Source organism: Pteronotus mesoamericanus, unplaced genomic scaffold (assembly GCF_021234165.1).
Source record: "Pteronotus mesoamericanus isolate MK-2021 breed Mesoamerican mustached bat unplaced genomic scaffold, CSHL_Meso_final contig_101, whole genome shotgun sequence".
Classification (NCBI taxonomy): Eukaryota; Metazoa; Chordata; class Mammalia; order Chiroptera; family Mormoopidae; genus Pteronotus; species Pteronotus mesoamericanus.
The window spans coordinates 16896932-16922625 of record NW_026555001.1 but is presented as its reverse complement, the minus strand read 5'-3'; the positions used below and the strand labels follow the sequence as shown (position 1 = coordinate 16922625).

Here is a 25694-nt window from a genome sequence, read left to right as displayed (position 1 = left end):
AGAAAACTTCATCTACCTTTTCTATAATTATCATGTTTTATTTTACACTAAAAGCAAATAAAGGTATTTTTAACTTTACAAACACACAGTACCTGTATCATTCTTGTGTTGTCTTCCAATGTCCAAAAATCTACTACTTGATTCAAAAAGGAAATAAAGATGGTTACTGTGATTTGTCCTTAATAAATTCATACTGGCTCCAACTGTTCGCTTAATTACTTTTTAGGTGCTCATGGCAAGCAACCCTGTTTCGCCAGGTAATTCTATTAATTGCCAGTGTTTACCACCGAGCTGGTAATTATCATAACTCACCATTTTCCTGCATACAAAGTCAACTCAATTTCAATTCCTCTCTAGTTCCTCATGAATTTTTAAAGTTTATTGATAGGTCCTTTGCAACTCCTTTCCCAAGTCTTCTTAGCATCTAAGGAAGAAATTTGTCTAGATAATGGAGGTTTTTATTTATTAAAATACTTGTATTAATTCTATTAAAATAATTCATTTCAACACATTACTTACCTTAGGCTTTCTCTTTGCAATGTTTATTTTAAATCCTTTCGGTTTAAAGGGTCTAGTAGACTTGTTCTGAGGGAGGTGGAGTGGGACTACCTAACACCTTGATACTCTTCTCATCTGAGAGAATCAAAATATGTGGGGGATGGGGCTCCACCTCCCACTATGAACACTGAAGGGGACGGCTCTTCTTGTTCTCTACCAAAGGCGTTAGCATGTGATTTAGGCTGAGTGAAGCAGCTGCTACTGTACAGGATTTTAAATACAGTCATGTGCTGCTTAACAGTGGGGATACCTTTTGAGAAACGTATCCTTAGGTGTTTTTGTCATTGTGCAAATGTCATAGAATGTACTTATACAAACCTAATATAGCCCACTACACACCCAGGCTGTGTGGTATTCTGCTACTGTTCATATGATTTATTGTTGACCGAAATGTCGTTATGTGACTGCATTGAGGAAATAATACAAAGATAGAGAAGGTGAGAGGTTTTTGTTACAGTTGAGGAGGAGCTGGGAGTACAGATGTGGGGGAATGGGTGTCTTTGGTCAGTGACACCAAGAGGACCGCAGCAAGCAATGAGTGGTGGTGGTGTCAGCGGTGATGGCTTTATTCTGGTGGCATGATCGTGATGGTATTTGGCCTCCCAACTTCTCTTGGTTCCTGGCTGGGTTTGATCTTAGGCTTTCCTTTGACTCTGGGATCCTATACCAGTCCAGTGATTTTTTTTTTTCCTGCTTAAGTTAGCCAGAATCATTTAGTGTTATCTGGACCAAGAACCTTGGCTACTCCAGAGAAATTGGTGCTGAGAGATGGTTGTAGGCAACAGAATCTTGGGGAAATGGGTGGAAAAGGGAATCTGCTACCTGGTCAGTTAGGACTGAGAGCAGTAAAAATCCTGCTGTTGTATAGGGATGATATGTCCATAACATATAATGGTAGAAAAAATTAAAAGATAAATATTACCTCTGATCACTGCTCATTAGAAATCACTATTTGCTCCTGCCAAACTGTAGGAAAGTCAAAAAGAATTAAAAGACTTCAGGGTGGTATAACTTCTTCTGTTGGCTCTAGTTTGCTTAAACAAAAATAAATGACAAGCTCAGATCTTTAAATTCTCATGTCATAATGCAAATTGAATTTTCTAGCACTGCATGAAAAAGAAATTCATTTTGGGGCAAAAAAACAAAACAAAACAAAACAAAAAAACAAAAAACAAACCTGAAAGCCAAAGTCCATGAGTTACAAAATTACAAAGTCAACTGAATTCAAAGCTTCACTAGGTCTTTTATGTGAAAGTCAGGGAAAGTGTTGTACCTCAAGAACTGGAATGGGAATAGATTAAAATATCTGAAGAACTCAGGGAACCCTGTAACCTAAACCTCACTGAGCCTCCATCACCAGCCAAGATAGAACCTGTTCCTATGCCTAATGAGGTCATTATTGCCCTACATGAAGATGCAACTAAAGTAGTAACCTTGCAAAAGGAAGCCAATTACCTGTACATTCTACTCCTTTCACTCCTCATTATCTCAAACACGTGACTAGAATTAGGTACCTGCCTACCCCGAGGGACCAATTACAAAGAATAGCCTAGGAGTTAATGATTAGCTCATACTGAGGATAAGGTGCACATACACACCAAGATTTGCTAGTTTATATGAATATGGAGGAAACACACATGGGAATGGATTTCCTAAGGAGGAAAAAACCAAAATTTTAGATTCAGGCTGACTTTATCAACATGGATGTATTTTTTTAGAAATTTGGGTTTAACATGCTGGTTCAAATAGAAGTGTTTCTAAATATTTTCTTGATTGGTTGTCTAAAACCTAGTTATAATAGAGAATAGTGGTAAATGAAGCTGAGATAAAATGTGGTATAATATTGAGGAAGGAATTCGAAGACACTGGAAGATAGTACCATTGGAGGGTACTTACCATGTCCTCATTCCATGTCCCAAAGGTGGGCCCGAAAAAACTCATGAAGAAAATCTTTGAGAGTTCTTGAGTGACCATTCTAAGTAGGCCAGATGGACAGACCCTTGCTCAGCAAAAGCCAAATGATGGCACTTAACTGTCAGTGATATGAAGACACAATTTCCATCTTGGGTGGCAAGGCCAACACAATAATCTTTTTTGGGGGTTATGGGTCCTCAGTAGGCAAAATAATTCATTAGCCTCTAAGATCCCATTTTATTTAAAAATATATTTTAAAATAAATAAGTCAAACATTTAAAAACCAAACTCCAGGTCTGGTGGAAAAAAGAAATCTGTCTCAAATCATGACAATAGAATGACAGCCACATACCCAGTTACTAGATCCAAAACTCTGTGACAAAGGAAAGGCTTGGGTACTTTTGAGGAACAACACTTTGGTACGACCACAAGTATAGACTCTTCCTGAAATGGAATTGTGATCATTTACCAAGGTAATTTTGGGGTAGGGAATGGGGGTTATTGGCCACTGACTTAGAGTTAACACAAATTCTTCAGAACACTTAATACTGCTATTGCCCCCTGGTCAAAGTTGGGGGTGGTCTATGAGAGTCAAGTCATAAGTGGAATTTTGGCCAGAATCTACTTCACAGTGGACTCTATGACCGTAATTTCATTCCATAGGTATTTTTTCAGTTCTTGATTATAAAGTTGGACTAGACATTCTTAAAGATTGGCATAATTACAGAAATAAATTCCTCACTGATAGAATAGACCTATAAATAAACAGAGCTTTGTGGAAGTACCCTCAATCCCTCCTATCTATCAAAATTAGTCAAAAGCAATACTATGTACCCAAGGGAGCCATTAATAGTTGCCACTATAATAGCCTTATGAGAACCAAGATGCAAAAGTCCATCATGTTTCCATTAACTATTTAATTAGACTAAGGAAGATGGCTGAATCCTGGAGAATAACATAAGTCCTCTGTACCCTTGGATTATCATAAAGTTAACAAGGTAATGCCTCCAACTTTATCTGCTGTTCCAGAAGGGGTTTGCTACTAGATCAAACTAATGTAGCCTCTGAGACCCAGAAGATTGCAGTTAATCTTTAATCCCAGTAATTAGAGAATGTGAGAAAAAAAGGTTGTTTTCATTTGATAGAAAAATGGTAGAGCAATAAACCATATTCCCAGCATTATGTCAACTCTCAGTGCAACATGTTAAATACATGTGACATTGATTGTTTTTCTATCCCATTGGACAACATGCCAGAGTAAAATATTGATGACATCATGAGGATAGGGCCTGAAGACCTAGATCTATCTGTTACTCTGGGTATCTTGGTTTAACATATACGAAAAAGAGAGAAGTGGGGAAATTCTAAGAAATACAATGGTCTGTCATCTCAGTGAAGTTTCTAGAGGTTCAGAGATCTAAGTCATGTCAGAATAGCTGATACAAAATGAAGAACACCCGCATCACTAAGAAAGAGGTCCAATGCTTACTGGTTTGTTTGGCATTTGTTCATTTGTTTGTTTGTTTGTTTGGTTTCTGGTTTTTTACTTTCCGAGTCACACATACCACATTTTGGTGTGCTTATTTAAACTGTTTACCAAGTGATTTGAAAGACTTCCAAGTTTTGAGTTGGGCCCAAAGAAAGAAAACATTCTTCCAGTTGCAGCCATGTATGGTCTTAATGACCCCATGGATCCAAATGGTGTTGAGTTACCAATGGCGGATTGAGTTGCTGAATGGAGTTGGTGACAAACCTGATTAAGGAACTGCTGTGGAGACCTCTACGGTTGTTTATCAATCCATGGCCTCTTCAGCAAGCAACTATTGCCTTTGTAAGAAATATTTCTTGGCCTGCCACTGAAAAACAGTGATTGTCGACCTCCAAGCATCATGGACAGTGCTGTCTTGAGCTGTCCATCAAGAACTTCAGGTCCTCTGAGCCACATGCCAGAAGATTGGGTGTGGTGTAGTAGCACACTAGGAAGCAGTGAACAAGAGAAATGGTCCAGGCAGGTCCTGAAGGCACAATAGTTATGGGAGAAGATTGCTCACGCTTCCGGTTGGCTAGTTCCTGCTGCACTGCTGTCCTTCCCTCACCTCCATGGTCTCAAATGGAGCTCCCTACCAGCAAGATCTAGTGACAACCCCAGCCAGATTAGTCTGAAAGATGATAGAGAAGGAATGTTTCCCCAGCTGGCAGAACTTCACACAGCACCTCTCACTGTCCATTTTAACCTTAAAGAAGAGGTAACAGGAGGTAAGAATTTACAATGCATCAGGAGCCATGTCTGGTGCTTGTGGGGGGATGGGCAGGGACCTAGAACAAGACTGCAAGAGTTTTGGAGAAGGGGTATTTGGAATGGCCTCTTGGTGAGAAATAATGTCATTTAGGGAAGAAGAATGTGGAAGCCTGATGGAATGAACTCAGTTAATCAGATAAACAGATTACCCACTCTGTAGACATCCTTCAGCTTCCTTCCCAAGCTACCCCTATGCTCCCTAAGTGAGATCAAACAAAATGGTCATAGTGGCAAAGATGGAGGCTGTATGTTTACCCCACTACAGGGAAATTCCCTCTCCCGAACCTGTTTTTAATTGTGCTTCCTTTCTTGATACCTAAATACTTCTACTTATCAACTTTAAATTATCTCTACTTGCATCTCTCTCTGTTGTCTAGTATTTTATGTAGGGTATTTTGGTATTGGTTAAATTTATAATTTAATTTACAGAGTGCAAATATCGAGACTAGATCATGATGAAGGAATGATGAATATCACTTTGAAATGCTAGACTTGGAGTTGAATTCAGTAACTGGCAGGCTTAGGGTGTTCTCCTCTTGGGAAGGATATAAGTGTATTTTTAATTGTAGGAGAAATTGTTGCATTATATTAAATGGGACTATTTCCATGGTAGGAACTTGGGAGAAGCGTGTATGTGAATGTTTTGGCTACTCAGGATCCAACTTCTCAGGCATATATGGGACATTCTCCAGGAAAGATCATATGTTGGGCCACAAAATAACATTTGTAATATTCCTATATATATGGATATTCATATATACATATGTATCACATTTTCTTTATCCCTTCATCTATCCATTGATGGACACTTAGGTTGTTTCCATATTTTGGCTATTGCGAATGTTGCTGCAATAAACATAATGGTTCAGATATCTCTTCAAAATACTGACTTCATTTCCTGAGGATATAGATCCAAAAGTGGGATTGCTGGGTCATGTGGTAATTCTGTTTTTAATTTTTAAAGTAACATCCATACTGCTTTCCACAGTGGCTGTGCCAACTTACATTCCCATCAACAGTGCGCAGGGGTTCCCGTTTTCCCCATCTTTACTAACTCTTATCTCTTGTCTTCTCGATGGTAGCCAGTTTAACAGGTGTGAAGTGATATCTCATTATGGTTTTGATTTGCATTTCCTGATGAATGGTGATGTTGAGTACCTTTCTATGTACTCTTTGGTCATTTGTATATCTCCTCTGGAAAAATATCTATTCAGATCATTTGCCTATTTTAAAATCAGATTTTTTCCCTATTGAGTTGTAGTGCATATTTTGGATATTAACCCCTTATCATATATATGATTTGTAAATATTTTCTCCCATTCCATAGGTTACCTTTTCACTCTGTTGATTGCTTCCTTTGCTGTACAGAAGCTTTTTAATTTGATATAGTCCCACTTGTTTATTTTGTCTTTTGTTACTTATGCTTTTGGTGTCATATCCAAACCATTATTGCCAAGGCCAATGTCAAGGAAATTTTTCACTACATTTTCTTCTAGGAGTTTATGATTTTAGGTCTTACATTTAGGTCTTTAACCTATTTTTGAGTTAATTTTTGTGTATAGCATAAAATAAAATATCTAATTTCATTCTTTTGCATGTGGATATCCAGCTTTTCTGAAGTATTTGTTGAAGAAACTGTCCTTACCCTACTGAATGGGTTTTGACACCCTCATTGAAAATCATTTAACAATGTATATGAGAGGGTTTATTTCTGAGCTATTTATTCTATTGGTCTATATGTCTGTCTTTATGCAGGTACCTCACTGTTTTGAATACTATTGCTTTGTAATATAGCTTGAAATCAGGAAGTGTGATGTCTCCAGTCTGTTCTTTCTCAAGATGACTTTAACTATTCAGAGTCTTGTGTGGTTCCATATGAATTTTAAGATTCTTTTTTTTCTCATTCTGAGAAAAATGCCATTGAAATTTTGATAAGTGTTGCATTAAGTCTGAAGATCATTTTGGATACTAGAGACATCATAAAAATACTGTCTTCCAGTTCATGAATATCTAATGTCTTTCCATTCATGTGGGTTTTCTTTCATTTCTTTCAGCAACAGCTTATAGTTTTCAGAGTCCAATTTCTAGGACTCTATTTGTATCTTTGTTCTAACGCTTCATTTTTCTGTCCTAACTAACTCCTCTGCTAGAATGTGAGTTTTCTGAATGGCAAGGACATTCTTATATCTCTCTCTTCACTGTGTCTAACATAGTCTCTGCACATAGCGGGCTCTCAATAAATGTATGTTCCCTAGAGTAAGAGTGAGCCCTACAAGATATCAGATACTAATGGGTTTCAAACTCAACTTGACTTTCTTCATTATACGCATGTTGGCATATAGATGTCTAAGCTTCTTCAGTATTTTCACCTGAGAATTGCTAAGTATCCTGTTGTAAAACTGAAAGGAGCCGTCATCCCTTGAGCCAAAAAAGTAAGAACTGGGCTAGAGATTTAGAAGATGAGAATTGGGGATGAGTATAAAAGAGGATTCCTGTGGCTGAGCAGAGCCCAGGGAGGGGAAAATGAACTAGGGACTCTTCGCTGCAGGGCTACCAAAGGTGGAGCAGGTGAGTGCAACGGTCAGCATTCTTTAGGGAAGCACGAGGGGTGATCTCAGGGTTCAAAGCTAATACGAGGCTATGCAGAGACAAGGCTGGAGAGGCGGGGTGTGGCTTGGGCAGGCTGGAGTAGCTTCCTTGGAGAGCTGGTATCTGGCCCTACTGAAGTCCTAGAGCACCAAGTCTCCAGTCTTAAAAAGTCCTCTCTGTAGCAGCTAGGCTCACAATTTCCTGGAGGTGTTTTTCTCCCTGTCCTCCAATTCCATTTAAACCATTCCTTAAGTAGGTTGGCCAGCCTCTGGACAAGCCTGTTCTGCCTGGCTGTGGTGCGATGCAGGCCCCCTTAGCCACGGCCTGGAGAGCCAGGTCTGACCTTCTGAGACTGTCTATCTGGCCAGCTATTCACTTCCCATGTCTTCTCCCCATGTCTTCTTTTCTCCTTCAAGTCATGCCTATCAACAGATGCAAAGTCGATGCCATGGGCTTCAGGTCCTTCAGAGTGTGGGTCTCTCAGTGGGGACAGGCATCACTTAGGCTGAAGATGGGAGGTATTGGGAGGGGAAAAGGCGCCTCCTGACAGCTAGGAGCCGGGAGAGAGGGAAAAGGTGGTAGAGTGAGGACTATGGGCATAACGATGCCTGAGATTTTACCATGGATTTGAGCTTCATGTGGAAAACGAGCCTCTTCTCCTGGAGCCACAGGGAGCCATAGATAATGGAGGGGGCCCGGTCCTGCTCTGGGGGGTGAGCACGCGATAAACCAAAGGTGGTGAGGAGGAAAGTGTCTGGGAGAATTTGCTCAGTACTTTTTAACCTCAGTGGGTCAATAATCAATATCTCCAACATCACTCCCTCTCTGGTAAAATCTGTCTGTGGCAGCCTTCTCCACTCCGGATGCTCACACCCTGATCTCATGGCAGTTCTGTCCCCACAGCGTCCCTCCTGCACCCACGGGAGCTCCCAGGAACCGTGCCAAGAGCACGTCCTACTGACCTGGCTATGAGCTGTTTCCTGTGTCGTGAAGATGCGTTCTTCAGTCCTTGCTTACCCACCTGCTCCTATACTTGAGTATTGTTTTTATAGGCTGTTCTTTCCCTGAGGCTCCTGAGAAGTAGGTCAAGATACCTGCTTTAAGGGAGAGGTGCCAGGAGTTCAAGTCACCCGGCCTGGAGTCAGGAATCCTGAGTTCTATTTCAGGCTTCACAGCTAATCAGCTACCAGGCAATCTTTGGCACATTCTTCCCTCTGGTTCTCCCTGGGCCCTTCCCTAGGTCTCATGATTTATTTTTCTCTGAAGCTGCACCCCCTGGGGCTGTCATCTTCTCCCCTCCTTGTGCCCTCTGGAAGGCCCTTTAAAGCTGTTGGCTGCTCAAGGCTGGTGCCCGGAGCAAGAGCTGCGTAGTTGTGTGGCTGGCAGGGAGATCAGAGGCTTTTGCGCAGACATGGTGCAGCTGGTGGGGCTGTGAGAGGCTGGCGCATCAGAAAGCCAGACTCCTGGGCTAAAGGACAGGTCTGGTGCTGTTCCCCGGATACTGGAGCCTGGGATGCAAGTGGGGGTCCTGGGTTTCATGTGATGGTTATAGGTGGCCTCCCACTTCTAAGCCTCTCTTTCTTTGTAATGCAGGGAAATTCAGCCTCTGGTTCATATCAAAACTGGAAATTGTGGTGCATATTCATGGCAGATGGGATTGTTTGAGCTGTCGCAGCAGGAGACCTTGTTTATGGGGACTGTGTTATCTAGGTGTACTTTGGCCGAAGAATAGAACCTTTTCTAAGGCTTCTTTCCCCCAGCCTTACCCACCAGTCCCAGGAGGGCCCTGGGCTCTGGATTCGGCCAATGCCATGCGGTGTCCACTGCTGATGGTCTAGGAGGGGGTGGAAATTAGAGCACTTGCTTTGGTCTGGATGGCCTGAGAACCTCTTTAATCTGTACCCCCCAAACTCAGGTAAGGGGGAGCGAAGGACAGACGGGGAAGGAGAGCAAATGCAGTTAAAGGGAGGGAGGGGGCCTGGGACATTAGACTGTTAGGGAGAACTCCACTGAAAGTCTGGTTGTTACGTGGGTGTCGCTGTGGGCTGCAGGGCACCATGCTGTGGTGGGAAGAAAATGGGCCTTGGTAGAGTGTCCTGGGCTTGAATTCCTGCTCGACTGCTTCCCAGAAAGTGGTCTCACCTCTCTGGGCCTCGGTTTCCCAGCTGTAAAATGAGAAAATAGTACTGACCTTGCAAGGTTACTGAGGTATTGCATAAGACAATCTGTGTCGCATGCCTGGCACAGAACCCGTGGCATACTGTGCACGTGGTAAGTGTTATTTCTTTTCATCTTTGCTTCCTGTCATACCCATCACTATATTTTGAGTTTCTGCAGATAAGCAAGAAGCTATTTAAGACAGGGATCCCAATTCTGACCTTCTTTTCTTTCCATGGTTTACCTAAATAACTGATTACTTGCTTGGTGTCTTTTCTTGGTGACACTCTTCTGGGTACTGGGACCTTTGGGTTCTGCTCTTTTGTTTTAAATTGTGAGTGAGAAGATTATACTCCCCCAACTCTCAGCCTCTTCATATGGGAGGAGCACCCGTCCCGTAGACTTCTACAGCAGCACCATTTCCTGCTCAAACGTTACCTAAACATCTTGGCTACACCTCAGAGAGGCTGGGTATGAGCTGAGTTCTCCACCACTGGACACATAGAGTCCAGAGGAACCTCAGCCATCTGGCAAAGGCCCATGCCAAATGTTGCAGGCCAGCCAGAGTGACCCCATTCCTGTGCCTTTGGGAGCCACATACCAGTGGGATCTATTGGGAACGCAGGCTGGGGGCAGGGAGGAGGGCTCCTTCTGGCCTGGGTCACTCATGAAGACCCAGGATCCTTTGAAGGATGGCGCTAGCAAAATTGCCAGGTGAAACCTAGGCTGAATCCGAATTTCAGATAAACAACAAAACTTTTTTAGTATAATGATGTCCCAACTATTGCATAACATATATCAAAACAATTTTTTTAAAAAAATCTAATTTAAATCTAATTGGGCATCCTTTATTTTATTTTTTCCCCTTTTTATTGAATTTATTGGGGAGACACTGGTTAACAAAATTATACAGGTTTCAGGTACCCAATTCCACAGCACGTCCTCTGAATGCTGCGTGGTGTGTTTACCACCCCAAGTCTAATCTCCTCTCATCGTCATTTATCCCCCTATACCCTCCTCCACCTTTCTCCATTCCCCCCGCCCACCCCCCATCAAGGACATCCTGTATTTTTAGTTGCTAAATCTGGCAACACTAGACTGAACTTGAAGGCCTTTGGGTTGGGCACCCCAGGCCCTCCCAGCACGGCCCTAGGTGACTTTCCAGCCTCCCTTTCTGCCTCTGCTCCCCATCCTTGACTCCGCTCCAGGCAGGCAGAGTCTAGGTTGCGCCTCACCCACTCTCTCCCCTCTACCACACCAGCCTTTGCAAATTGTAGTCCCTCTGGCCCGAATGACAATATTTACATTATATCTCCTCATCGAGAAATCCTGCCCATTCTCCAAAGCCCATCTTGAATTTCTTTTCATGAAACTCTACCTTGCTCCTTCTATGAGCCTCCACTGTAGAACTTACTAGATTTTATATCATTTCTGCATGTCTCCTGAGTATCTTTCACAGCATCTAGCACATAATCAGGAGCGATCACTAAATATTTCATTAAAAGAATGAATTAACCTACCAGTCATAGTAGTGTCTAAGTAGAGGTCTGTGCCTCTCATGAGCAGTTTACTATATTCTTTGTCATGTTTTTTTAAATCAGTATTTGTCTTGAACTCCCTGCCAGACATTTCACTCCTGAAGACAGACACTGCATTTCCCACTGTGCTGAAGACACCAGTGAATGATGAGTATACTTTATGTTGAACAGGTTTGGGGTGGGAGTATCTTCGATGTCCAGACCACACTAGTCTCCAAATTTCCCTTTCTGCCGGGTTCAGATGTGACTGTCAGCAGATCACAAAGCCACCTGACCTGGTCTAGGACTGGAGAGTAGAGACAGAGCTTCTTTGTGAGTTGTCTGAGGGCCTAGACTAAATGTGAGCTCCAGAAACCTTCCCAGGGTTTCCCAGATGGAGGTCCAGGATGCCCACCTGCTGCTAAGAGAGGGAAAGAGGTAAGAGAACAGAAACAAAACCTGGGAACAATGAGGAGGTAGGAAGGGAGGGTGAGGAGAGAGAGAAACACGAAACATGGGTTTGGGGTATAACAGAGAGACCACTTTTCCAAGAATCCAGCAATCTGGACTCTCCTCCTGGCTCTCTCCTTCCCTTGGGTGAGGAAGGGAAAACAACACATATGGGAATGCCCACTGTGTACTCTCATGTAAGTTTTATATCAATTTCCCAACAGTCCTGCAGGAAACTGAGGTCACAGAGGGAAGATGACTGGCCTACAGACACACAGCTTGGTGTACCTAGAAGAAAGAGCACAAACCAAACTCTCACGGCCTGTTTCCTCTTCTTTAAAACGGAGATATTTACATCTCCCCTCCTCAACTTCTTGTAGAAACCTCAACGGTGGGGCGAGAGGAGAAACCGAGGAGTGGATATGGAAAGGTGACTGTGTAAAACGTAGAGGAGGCTGGGTGAGAAGCCTCAGGGAGGCGCCAGCTGGGCTGGGAGATGTCTTCAGAGTGTGCCCGTGAGCCTTCTGTCCCTTTGGACTTGTTTCTCACATGGTCAGGAAGAAGGAGCAGCCTGCCCTGGGGCACAGGTGGAGAGAGTTCTGGACACGTAAATATCTGGTGAGAGAAAAAGCAAGCTGACCCCCTGCAGCACCTGAGGGGTGGGGTAGGGTGCATTTCCTGCGTTCCTGGCCCAGGAAGAACGCTGTTTGTTAGCAATCACCTGGTCAGAGAGGCTGGGAGGGGCACAGTTGAAGGCTTAATTAGAGAACGGGGCTCGGCTAAGGGAGCGGGGTGGGGAAAAGGGGATCAGGGTTATTTCCCACTTCGTCTTCCTATCACCCCTGGCTCACCTACGAATAGTGGAGAAATCCAGGGGCGGAATAGACCTACAGCATCCAGCGCCCCTGGGGCCCTCGGGTCAACGGGGTGAAGGCCTGAGCATCCCAACAGGAGCAGAGAGTTCGGGTGGGCGACTCCCGCAAGAAACCGCTGCAGCTAGAAACTCCGCCGCCCCGTACCTGGGGATTTGGGTTTGTGGGAGGCCGGCTGGGGGCGGGAATTTGCCTGGGGCGGGGCGGGGCCGGGAGAGGGTCGGCGGCCTGGCAGTGGCCGAGCCGCAGGGGGGGGACGTCTCATTAGCATAGCCCCGCCCCTCTCGGCACCGCCCAGCCCAGAAGCCAGAGCGGAGGCCGGCGGCGCTCAGCCTGGTAGTGGACTGGGCGCGCGGCTCCTGGCTTCGGCCCTCCCGCCTCCGGCCTCCGCCGGCCGCCGCCATCCGCCGCCGGGTGTGAATGAAAGGCAGGCGCCGCCGGGGGCTGGCTGCAGGCGACGCGGCGACGCGGCCTCGCGGGAGGCGCTCGCACCGCGGAGATGTACGGTAAGGAGGGCTCTGCCTCTCGCCTCGCAAACTTGCAGGACGCGGACCATTGTCCCCCCGCGGGGCCCCGGGGAGGCCACGGGGCGCGGGCTCGGAGCCTGGCCGGGCTCTTTCTGTCGCTCTGTGCGCGCGCGTCTGTGCTGAGAGGACAAAGATGCTCAGGGCCGGGACCCTGGGGTCCTGGGAGTCCTCCGAGCCGGTGGTTTGCAGGCACTGGGGCGGTGGGCGTTGGTCCGTCGTGGGGCGGGGGCTTGGGTGAGCCGGAGCGCTGGGCTCTGGGGAAAGCGGGTTTCCCTTGGAGCTGAGCGGCTGAGAGGTGCTCATGTGTGACAGTATTTGCAGAATTAACAAAAGCGGGTGGTGCTGCGGAGTTTTCTGCGGGAAGCCGGTCTCGGATTGCAGGGGGAACGCTCGCTGCTCGCCTTCTGCCCGGTTGCGAGGATGTGGGTGGGAGGCGGCGCAGAGGGTTGGGGAGCCAGCCGGTCCTGGGAGCCTCGTCTCGTCGCCCCCTGGATGGATGTGCCTTCTGCCTGTCCCTGCCGCTCGTGGGACCCAGGTTCCCTAACTTCCAGATTGGCCCTCCGCAGTGACAGAGGAGGGAGACGTTGGTGAGGGCGCAGCGCAGCTCCGGGTAGCCACCTTTTGGCTTTCCCCTGACCTCTCTTGCCTTCTTCCACCACCATCCCCTCAACTGATGTGCAACAGTTAGCCAGACCCTCACGATGCACTGGCCTTCTTTAACATTGGCCAAGAATTCCTCTGGTTTTGGAGGCAGTGTGGGTAAAGAAAAAGAAAAAAAAAAAGCAGTTTGGGTCCCACATTGCAGCTCTAAAGTGCGGAGCACTGGAGATCCAGAGCACTAGAAATCAACTGCATTACAGAGCATCAGACGCTCTGAACTGCCGTGTGTGTGTGTGTGTGTGTGTGTGTGTGTGTGTGTGTGTGAGAGAGAGAGAGAGAGAGAGAGAGAGAGAGAGGTATACAGAAGGCAGTGGTGGGGGGCAGGGGCAGGAGAGGATCCAGATGGACTAAAACCATCAGAGCCCAGATTCTGACAGGTCTTCTCAGGCCAGAACTGGAGTAGTTCTCACCTCCCATCTCCACTGCCAGGTAGGGGCTCCGGGCGCACCTGAGGGGTGAGTGTTGGGAGAAGAGTGCATTCCCGATTTAACCCATCACTGAGGCTGCTGAGCTGCCTCACTCTGCAAACAGACTATGAGTCACAAACTTTGTTGGAGGCAGAAAGAGCTGAGAGCTTGGTGCATAGGCTCAGCAATCAGTGGGCCTCACTGGAGAGAGAGAGAGGGAGAGAGAGAACATACACCTTTTAACTGGTATCCTTCTCTACCCAGTTGGTAATACATCTGCATTTCTGAACCAGGTCAAGACATCAGGAAGTCCCCTCAGCAAGTATGGTTTCTCTTGGATGGATCTGAGGGGGCAGTAGGGTGGGAGGTGAGGTTGACCTCCGAGCCTCTTCTGCTGGTCGTGGCCACTCTAGTGGAAGGTAACGAGGCTGCTGTTTCATAAGCTAGGAGATTGTAAGGCTCCCAGGAGAGAGCTGTATTTTCTTTGTTTTTCCCCCTCTTCTTTTCTGCAGAGTGTGCAGCCTGAAGCTGCAGGTCACTTGACAAAAGCATGTGACTGCAGGGACACCTGCAGTGGGGAAGGAGTTAGGATGAAAAGGCCCATCAGACTGGGTGAGAATTAGGAACTGTAGTTCGGCAGGGCCACTTTGCGGGGCTTAGTCTCAGTCAGCTTCATATGTGAGCGTCGGGGTCCCAGTCTGCCTCCCTGCATGAAGCAAGTCCAGGGGGAGCTGGGTGGTACAGAAAAGGGAACTGAGAATCCAACATATCTGGGTGCTATTTTCAGATACATGCAGAGTTTTATTTCTCTTTTATAATACGTTTTTTTTCTCCCCTCCAGAGGCAAACAGAGATGATACTTACCCCTGAATGACTCATAGAAAGATTATAGAGGGAATCCTCTGGGCAATTGCCTGCAGCAAGAAAAGTCACACGGGTGCCCGCTGGGAGATCATTACTGTGTCTCGCTTAGAGCGCGGTCTTGCCGTTGGAGGTGGGAGAGGGAGCCCGCTCTCCAATGGAGGGGGGCTCATCAGCCTGAATTTTAGTATTTTCTTGACTTCCATGAAATGAAAAGGCCCGTGTGATACTTGTAATAATTATTTCCCCAGAAGTCGGTAGCGTAATGAATAAAGATGTGGATAGGGAGATTGGAAAGGCATAGAATCACAGACTTCTTATATTTCGTTCTTATTTTCTCAGTACATTGTCTGAGGTAACATGGTTAGGTAGAACAGTGCAAGATGCAAGCTGGGGCCTCCTCGATCTGTGTACCTCGCCCCCCCGCCCCCGCCCTCCCCGCCCTACCCAATGCCTTGGGTGAAGTCTCATTAGGAAAATGCCACCATGGATTTTATTAACTGATGAGCAGCGAGTCCGCCCACCCCGGCCCCACCACCCCCATGTAGAGCCAAAAGTCACCTAAGAGCTGTAGGTAACGGTGACCCCTTGACTACCCCCCTTGGTGACTTGCTCTATCATGAATTCATGTAATCTCACTCTGGTCTCCACCCCGCTGCCCCTCAGTGATCCTGGACGGATCTCATCTCCCCTCTTCACCCCTCCTCACCTTACTTCTGCTCCAGTGACTCAGTCTTCCTGTGTCTTCGGTCTCCTCCATTTTTGTTTCCTTCTGTTTTGGGTGGAATAAGTGCCGCTTATCTTTGCTGGAGGACACAGTGCTCTCTGGGACAGAAAGAACCCTTGACCAGGGGCCCCCAATCTCAATCCAAGAGCCAGGTCCTGGGTATGTGACCTTAGGCAAATGGGTCGTCTCTTGGAATATCTCAGGAGAAAATGGCGAGACATGTCTCTCCCTCCCAGGTTGGTTGTGAGCCTCAAAGTCTGGCACTGGCTCTGGCAGTGCCTCCAAAGAGGTTCTGCACGCGCAAGACAGACTGCTCCAGAGCCTGGCCCCTTCGGGCGGCCTAGGGTCTCTACCCTTCTCTCTTCTCTGCCAGCTCTAAAGATACCTGCTTGCGTCACCTCCCACTCCACCTCAAACACACAAATCCCGTTGACCTAGCTAGCCACTCCAGCCACCAAACTCAGCTCAGCTGCCTCCTTACCACTCACTCATTTCTAAATCCCAGTCCTTTTCTGGAAATGGCTGTCCAAAAGGACGCAGGTGACTTCCCACAGTCTTGGTTATACCTATGAATGCAGATTGACAAGGGACCTGGAAAAATAAAAGCACGGGAGGTAGGAAGATTGTGGGCAAATTCTGTGCAAGAATGGGTTCCCATTTGTCTTTCATTGTGGTGGAGTTGCAGAACTAGAAGCTTCTGTATTCCTCTCTCCTGGGAGGGAGCCATGCTGGGCCTGCCGAGGAGCGCCCCGCTTGCCTGCCGAGGTGAGGCGGGGCTGTCTGAGACGTGCTGCCCTCCAGCATTGGACCTGCCAGCCAAGTCGGGGATTGGAAAGGATTTCCCCAAAACCACAGCCTGCGTGGCTGGGTCCCACTAAAACAAAAGCAGCTCTGATGAGTCTCGCTCACCTATAGGTGCTGCCTCATCCCCAGCAAATGTATTTCCTCCTGCTTTGTGACAGAGAGTGCTGACTGCAGGAAAAATGGCAATGGTATACAACATGCTGTGAGTGTGCCTCGCAGAGCGCACGTGTGTGGTGTGACTGTTGTGGATGATGTGGCGAAACTGCAGGGTGGGCCTACTCCCTGAGGTGCAAAGGCTGACCCCTGCAGAAAGTTCCATAGGTCCTGCTGCTCCTCCCACAGCCACACACACACACACACACGCACACACATGCACACACACGCACGCACGCACGCACGCACGCAGGCACACTCACCCCAACCTCCTCGCCCTCCCTGCACTCCCCAGCTTTTTACTGTTAGAAGGAGGCTGGGAGAGTAGAACCTGTTTTCTCTCTCTTGCTGCTCACAGTTCAATGAATTCAAACAGTTGCAGTTTTCTTCTTGCACACAAATAAAAATAAAAAGTTGATATTGCCTTAGAGAATATCTAGAAAGGAGAGTAGGGGGGAAAAGCCATCCAGAATCCTACCCACTAAAACCGACCATTTATGAAGTATTATATAAATTACCACTAACATTCTGTGCTCGCCTGCTTTTGCCCTTTCCTGCCTTTCTGTTGGGGTCCTGTCTGTGTTAACTCAGGCATGATGGTGAGGAGCCGCGGGAGCCCGCGGACTGGCTCTGCCCTCACGGGACCTTGGACCTGGCCCTTTCCCTGGCTCTACAAAGGCGACAGTGTCCAACTCATGGCAGAGATTAATCAGGATGGGAGAGCTGCTCCCACTGTCCCCTTCCGTTTCTTCAACTTTCTCTTTCCTCTCTGTTTCTTAATTTTTTTTAAAGGGCAAAAATAAAAATAAACTTATGTCAGTGCTTGGAAAACTGTTTCTTGTAACAGACAGAAGGAACATTTAATTTACAAAGCATCTTTTTTTTTTTCCTGGTAGTATTCAATCCTTCCAGAAAATCTGGAAAACACAATAAACTACAAACAAGTATAACTGCTTTTACTGTTTTGATATCTTTCCTTCCATGCATTTGTTTATGTGGTTGGAAATATTCATTTTACATAATTTTGTATTCTATTTTTTCTACTTAACATTGGAATATAAGCCTTCCCCCCAAGGTAGTCAAAACTTGTTGGCTGCCATTTTTAATGACTATATAACTGTCCACTGAATAGATGTATAATTTCTTTATTGTACATTAGGCCATACATAAAGATTCGATATTATAACCCTGGGAAGAGTACCTGGTACCCAAAGCTTTCTCTAAATTTTGGAATATTTCCCTAGTTTGTAGCCATATGGGCAGATCAAGATTTATAAACATATTAAAGATTTGTTATATATTGTCAAATTGCTTTCTGTTTGTATCAGTTACACCCCCACTAGCAGTTAGAAGAATCCTATATCCTGTACTCTTAAAAGCACTACATATTGAGATATTTTCCTAATCTTTGCTAATCTGATAGGAAAACTAATAATTTTAACTTGTATTCTTTCTTACTAGTGAAGTTAAGCACTTCCTGTTTTTTTTTTTTAACAATTTGCATTTCAGTGAATTATCATGAGAGCTTTATTTCTTGAGGGCATTTAACTATTTGCCTGTCATTTGCTTTATATTTTGTGTTTTGAAGGGAACTGGACATAAACTATCAAGTATTTGTGGAGTGCGAGCTATATATGATAGTGCATAGAACATCATGGGGGACACGAACATGTATACAAGTCCTTTCCACCAAGAGGATTACAATTTCAGTGGGCAAGCAGGTTGTAAAATGTGCAAAAAATGTAAATGATACACAGATAGGTTCAGTAAAATTGCACAGTAGTGCAAGGCAGGATGGAGTAACTCATCAAGTGAGGGTCAGCCAGTAACGCCTTGAAGGGACGGCTGTGAGGTGGGCCTGTCTGGGAGGGCCGCGGGGGAGAGCTGTGCAGGGTCCTGAGCTGGGCCAGGATGGGAGAGACGGCGCGCCAGGTGGGGCCGCAGTGGAAGTGCACGCAGGTGGGGAAAGAGAGGACCTGTCCAAGCGTAGTCAGGGGAGGGAGCGGCCTGGGTTTGGGCAGAGTTTAGCTGGAGAATTATGTGATGGAGAAGGAGATATATCAGGACAAGGAGATTTCCCGTATCCCTGTGAGCAGTAGGAGTCTCTGAAGATTTTAAACTGTCAAAGGGCCGATTTGCTCCATTGACGTTTCAGGGAAATGAAGCTGGGGCACTGTGCAGAATGCAGGTGCGGCGGGGAACGCTGCGGAAGTGAAGAAGAGGGAGCGATACCAGCCCTGCATGCGGGGGCCCAAGCAGTGAGAAATCTTTGGACCACGGACAATTGTGCATATGCAGAGGAAGAAGCTTGCTCCTTTAACAAGGAAAACACACACACACACACACACACACACACACGCACGCACACACACGAAAGAAAGAAAGAAAGAAAGAAAGAAAGAAAGAAAGAAAGAAAGAAAGAAAGAAAGAAAGAAAGAAAGAAAGAAAGAAAGAAAAAAGAAAAGAAAAGAAAAAAGCAGTAGGTTTGGGTGGGTGGAAGAGATGGGGATGTGGGATAAGGTGAATTGAAACAAAAAAAATTCCAATGGCGCATTAAATGTGGGTTATATAAGCAAGTATAGAAAATGGTATATTTTGAAATAAGTGCTAGATTACTAAGAGCTGTAAATTTATTATAATCTAACTTGTTTTAAAGAGGATTTGGGGCATATATTTTACCTACACATCTGTGCTACAATAAATAAAGGGATCAAATCAAAGAAAATCTATGAGTAAAAGAGAAAAAAATAAAGCCAAGAATAAAGTTATTTCAGGAAAAAATGCCTACCAGCAGGTCCTGCTGAAAATTCATCTTTGAGCTTCCTATAGGCCCCCAAAAGAGGGAGAAAGTCATTTGCAAGTCTCATAGCATCTATAAAAAATTTTTTTTAAATGCAGTTACTGAGGACAAATACAGCTTTTTGAGATGCTAAGAGCTGACAGAAATTCCTCCCTGAGTTCCTCCTAAAAGAGGAGTATTTTATAAATGTTGGTCTAAATTAGGTTTTTCTTTTAAAAATATAGTTCCCGCAATCTGCTCTGTACCAGTTTGTAGAGTATGAAGATTGGTCCAAATGCGTTTGTGGGTTCTGATTCCTCACTTGGAAATTGCCACGGGCTCTGCTCTGGGCTCCCTGCCTGCTTTGCCATGAGCCAGGACTCCCAGGCTCTGGTCCCTTCGCAGCTGTGGCTGTCATTTCTCCTTCCTCAATGACTGTGTCTTCTACGGGTTTTCTGGAGAAGCTGCTCCTACCTTCGTAATCGAGGGTGGCCGTCCAGTCACTCTCCTTCACGTGCCTTATTTTAGCTCTCTGCACTTCTCACGGTTCTCTTGTCCTCGTTCCCACTAACCTCCAGCCCCCGTGAAAGCAGGGAACTCATCTCTCTTGTTCCCTGAGGCATCTTGAGGGCCCAGGGCGCTGCCTGGGACAGAGGAGGTACTCAGAAACCTTGATGAATGGATGAATGCGGAGTTAGAGATCAACTAAAAATTTACCTCTTTATAACTTCTGACCCTCTGCATATTTTGGCTTTGCATGTGTCATGAAGAACAATACAATTACTATTATCTTAGCTTCCATCCATTGGGCACTACTATGTATTCTATAAGCTGTATTCTAAGCACTTTTTATGTATTAACTGATTTAACCTTCCTCCAATTCTATGAGTTAGGGATAATTATTTTCATTATGGAAATGAGAAAACAGAGGCACTGGCAGGTTGAGCACCCTGCCCTAGGATTTGAACCTAGGCGTCCTCGCTCCAGGGTGTGGACTTGCCCTCCCTCTCACACCCGCTGTCCCTAGAATATTCTAAATGTTCCAGAGAATACAGGTTTTTCTTTTGCAGGGCTCACCGTGCCTCACAGCCTGGCACGTTAATTTGGGAAGAGCAGGAGCGTGTAGAAGACACGGCTGAGCTGAGGGCAACAAGCCTTCTTTAGGGTCCCAGGCCCGTCAACAGGGTGGCTGGGAGCTATCACTTCTGGTTGGAGCCTCTGCCTTTTGCGACCCTTCCCTCTTCCTTTATTGTTGTTTTTGCTTTGTCAGACAGAGAAAGGACTCTGGAAAGAGCCTTGGGGACCTAAATGAGGAGAGATTAATAGGAGACAGTGGGTAGGCGAGGGTGGAGGACGGAATGCAGGAGCCAGAGATGGCACGAAGAACAAGGAAGCGCGAGCGTACGTTTCAGAGAGTGAGGGAGAGGCAGGCAGACGGGCTGTCACATCAACGGCCACACGCATACACGCATGCCTGGGTGGCCACATTCCTAAAGGGGTGCTCCCTGGTCCGTGCGAGGCCCAGAGAAGAGTGGAGACTGGGGATCGTCCCTAGCTGGAGGAGCTCTGCTTCTCCGATAGTTCGGCTGTGAATTAAAACCTCTTCCCTGCCTCTTCAGGTCCAGCCTGTGTGGCTGCGGCGATCCGCTCACTGCCTCTAGGAGCTGGGGTTAGGACTGGGCTGTGTATGTGAGAGAGCGACAGCGGTCCGATTCCCAGACGGCTACTTTCTAGCCACAGGCCCCTGGACAATGAGTCCGTCTCTCTCTGAGCCCATTCTCTTCCCTGTAAAGTGGGGACAGCTAGTCTGCCTTGCGTAGTGAGGGGTCAAATAAGATAATATTTTTGTACATGTATTTATTTATATTATGAAACCCTGTACCTAGGAAAGGTGATATCATTACCATCCGAGCAATGTTTATGTATGCTTCTGGGGCATGGCCACCATGCCCTCTCCAGAAATAGTGACAATTGCTGCATACAAGGACGGGTATGTCATATTTAGACTGTGTTTGTCAACCTCCTTAGACACAGGGTCTGTTGACAGGAATGAAGGAGCAGAGAGCTGCTGCAGCGTGGCTGAGCTGGGCACCCGCCTCTGTGAAGGCGGCCCGCTGGGGGGCCCGTGCCAGGGGACACCCGCCATGCTGACAGTGCCCAGCACTTTCTTGTCTCCTAGAGGACCATCTGCATGCAGATTGGCGGTCCATGACTGTGTCCCTCCCATCCCTGCACCAGGAAGAGGAAAAAAATCTCTTAGATGCAAAGAGGACAGATGTGACGTCTTTGGTGAAATAAGACGTGACGTCTTCAACCAGCCTAAACCCTTATGCATCACTAAAATTTAGCAATGCTTGTTCCATGTCATTCAACCCATTGCCTCAAGTCAGAACAACCCTTTGGGGGTAGATGTTGTTATTTCTGTGGTTGAGCTGAGGACACAAGAGTTAACAGAAGTCCAATAATTTGCCTAACATCACGCAGCTGGTTGAAGTCCAGTCTCTCCATTGTCTCCTACGCATGTGTTCACAGAGCCCCGTGTGAGATTAAAACCCTACTTTTGTACCTGATGATGACAATTCCATGTGTCTTATGCCAAATAACAGATCTCACTGCAAGAGGAGAATTCCAAATATTTTAGTAGATTTGACATAGGTTATTTGTAGCATCACATTCAGGAATATGGCTGTCAGACACCCATATGGACTTCTAAGCCCAAAGCCCTAATGCACATCCTGTGGTCTGACTATGAATCTGAGCATTGGGATTTCTGGGTTCAAAGGCTAACTTTCTTATTACCCTGCAGAAGGACCCAGATAAATTCAAGCATCCAGGAATCAAGAGTGTTAAGATTCTTAGCTGGAAAGAGCCCCAGGCTTCACCATAACTATCCAGGAAGCCTTCTCTCCATGCCCCAACTTTCTTTTTAGGTGGGTAACACTTGAAGTAACATTTATAAATTGTGTGAAGAAGAATCCCTACATTACCAGAGCAAGATCTCTTAGAAAGGTGTTCCTTGCAATAAAACGATGCATTTCCAGCCCCTCCTCGCATCTCACTCCTTGTGCTGGAAGGATGCTCCCGCAGCAGAGGGGTGCAGAAGGGATGCTGGAAGAGCCCAGGGCGCCGCCGCCTCCTGCCAAGCCTTCTTTGTATCCCCACTGTATCTTATACTTTGAGGTTATTTTTATCATTTATTTGTCTCACTGAATGTCATTTATTTCCTTATACACTAGATCTGTGAACCTCTTGAGGACACAACCTCTATCTTAATCATCTTTGGTTTCCTAGCATCTTGCGGAGATCTTGGGTATGTAGTGAGAGCTAAAATGTTTGCATTAAATGATAAAATAGTTTAAGTGTCAGTCACACATCTATATGTACAAACTTAGCAGCCCTGTTTCCAGGGTGCCAATGGTAGTGGGCTGAGATTTCAGAAAGAAGCCTGCAGTGACAATTGCAATGTTTCATCATCTTATGGTGCCTTCCCGCATTGATTATACTTCTGCATAGAATAAAGAATATGCCGGAATATAACCATTTGACTTTTCCTTCAGATTTTGATGGCGTTAGTTGGGAGAAAGAGCCACTTGGCCTACCCACTGAGATGTTAAGGCAGGTAGAGAATTATTCGCACCTATGTCCTCCTTGGTTTGTGGAGCTCGGAATAAACACCACAACCTTTTTCTTTGAAAAGGAAGGTCACTTAGTGCAACAATTATAGGTAAATCTTATATTTGATTTCAATTCCTATCACTTGTGTTGTACATTATTATTTTTTTTTTTTTTACCAAATGAGAAAGAAGAAAAGGTCCTTTGAGGCAAAAGCAATGAAATATCTGGTTCTCATTGCGTGGAAGCCCCTGGCCAGAGTGTTCCTGGATCAACCACTGTTCAGCCCCGGGCGCCTTCAGTCTGCAGGCTGGTTGGCATGTAGGGGCACCAGGCGCAAATGCAGGGATGCTGACCTTAGTCGAGGGTTATATATAGACAGAGTAGAAGAGGAAAAAAGCATTAGAGTCTTTCTAGCTTCCACCAAACTCCTGAAAGTGCCTGCTTCTTCCACTGGCAGCCCTGGGACCAGTGGCTGGTAAATTCAGTGAACACATCCGACTGTCTCGAGAAGTTTCACCCCAAGGAAAAGAGGATCGATGGAACTGCTAGGAATGTGCTGTCTCCCTCAGACAAGCTGTCGGGGAAGAACGGGGCTGAGTGTTCTGGAGAGGAGTGGGCGGGGCTGAACAGGGTACAAGGCTTCTCTTCTGCTGTTTCAGCGACCTCCGCTCTGCACTGAGAGGGAGAGAAGGCCCTCAGGGCTGACTCAGGCTCAGTTGCTGTGTGAACTTGGGCAAGATCCTCCACCTCCCTCGGCTCCCCTCTCGCCCTCCACACTTTGGGAGAGCTGGATGGGATGGCCTCTTAAGGGTTTAGAGTGACAGGTCTGCCCCGTGGGTAAGAGAGCAGGGGCGGGGGCTGTACCCACCGTAGGGGTTTTCAAAAGATCTGGGTGCTATTGTAGGCGATCACAGGTTCTTTATGTAACCTGGCTATGCAACCATTTCCTCATCGATAAGATGAAGATCGTGACGCATTTGTTAATTTGAACAGTATACATCCTGGGGTCGTGCGCAGTGGGATGAGGGGCGCTGACAAGCATGCCAGGCGAGGCGTGGATGAGAGCTGTGTGCCGGGTGCTACAATTCTTGCTTTACCTATATTCAAATCCCACAACAATCTGGTGCAGTAGGTGTTGCTATTCCCTCTCCCATTTTCAGATAGTGACAATAAAGTTCAAAGAAGTTAAATGCCTTGTCCAAGGTCACCCATCTCATGAAGTGGCATTAGCCAAGCAAAGAATCAGGCCTGTTTATTCTCTTCTATTCCATCGGGGCTCTTATTTAAAACATCCTTATTAATTGGACTGCATCAAACTTTAAAATTTTCGTGCACCAAAGAATACTATAAGCAGAGTGGAAAGGCCGCCCACAGAACGGGAGAAAATATTTGCAATCATATATCTGAGAGAGGATTATTATCTAAAATATGTAAAGAATGCCTACAACTGAACAATGACAAAAAAAAAAAACTTGATTTAAAAATGGGTAAAGAACTTGAATAGATCTTTCTTTAAAGAAGATATACAAATGGCCAACAAGCACATGAAAAATGCTCAACATCATCTGTTATTAGGGAAACACAAATCAAAACCACAATGCTCTATCACTTCAAAACCACAATGTTATATCACTTCAAACCCATTAGGATGATTAGTATCAAAAAATCAGAAAATAACCACTGTTGGCAAGATGTGGAGAAATTGGAACCCGTGTGTATTGCTTGGAATGTAAAATGGTGCGGCCATTATGGAAAACAGTATGGCAGTTACTAAAACTATTAAAAATACAATTTCCAGATGATCCAGTAATTCCCCAAAGTGGGTACAACCCAAGTGCCTATCAACAGGTAGATGGATGAAATGTAGTATGTATGTACAATTGAATATTATTCAGCCTTAAACATGGATGAACCCTGCAGACATTTTGCTAAGTTAAATAAACCAGTCTCAAAAGGACAAATATTGTAGGATTCCACTAATAGCAGGTGCCTAGATTAGTCAAATTCACAGAGACAGAAAGTAGAATAGAGGTTGCCAGGAGCTGAGGAGACGGGGGATGGGAGTGGTTGTTTAGTGCGGACAGAGTCTCAGTTTGCAAGATGAAAAAGAGTTGCGGGGGTGAATAGTGGAGATTGTTGCACAACAATGTGAATTACTCAATGGCACTGAATTGTACTCTTAAAATATTTAAAATGGTAAATTTTATGTTATGTGTATGTGACCACAATTTTTAAAAAGTTTTCACCCACATACACACACAACACACACACTCTTGCCAGAAGTGATCACAGCTTTTATCAATGACTTACATCAGGCCAGGCTGACGACTTAGTATATATAAAAGGAGACCCCAAAACTGACATCATTATAGTCTTCGGATTTCTGGAAAGCTCCAACTCAAATTAAGAATGTCATTAAAATGCCATTTTGGGTGAAGAAAGAAAACTATCACTAAGATCGAGGGCATGCCTGCCCATTGCATTTTGTGAAGGTGGCTGGAGGAACGATCGAATTCGAAGGCTAGGGCGTGGTTGGTCTGAGTTAATGGCATTGGAGGGTTGCATCTCAAGGAGTGGCCATTACCCTTCTGAGCAGTGAAACCGAGGTACCAGGAGAGGCCCGCGTGACTGCCAGTGCGCAGAGGCACGCAGAACATTTTCCGCAAAAGAAAGTAAACTGTGAATTCGGGCATTGGCCCCAGCTGAACCACAGGAGCGGGCGCCCTGAACTGCAGGTTGATGTTGGACTGAGCTCCCTCACACATGAGTAATGCTAAATGGCCTGCTCTGCGGTGAGCAGCAGCA

At 45.8% G+C, this 25694-nt stretch overlaps 1 protein-coding gene across 3 annotated transcripts in view; it reads left to right on the top strand.

Annotated features, from left to right (window-relative positions):
- The first annotated feature begins 12667 nt into the window (after nucleotides 1–12667).
- EFR3B (EFR3 homolog B) overlaps nucleotides 12668–25694 on the top strand; it is a 77668-nt gene continuing 64641 nt past the window's right edge. For all 3 annotated transcript variants that reach the window (XM_054568971.1, XM_054568965.1, XM_054568959.1), the window contains exon 1: nucleotides 12668–12862. In XM_054568971.1, the coding sequence (XP_054424946.1) occupies nucleotides 12856–12862 (7 nt within the window). In that variant the 5' untranslated portion in view covers nucleotides 12668–12855. The remainder of the gene's footprint in view (nucleotides 12863–25694) is intronic.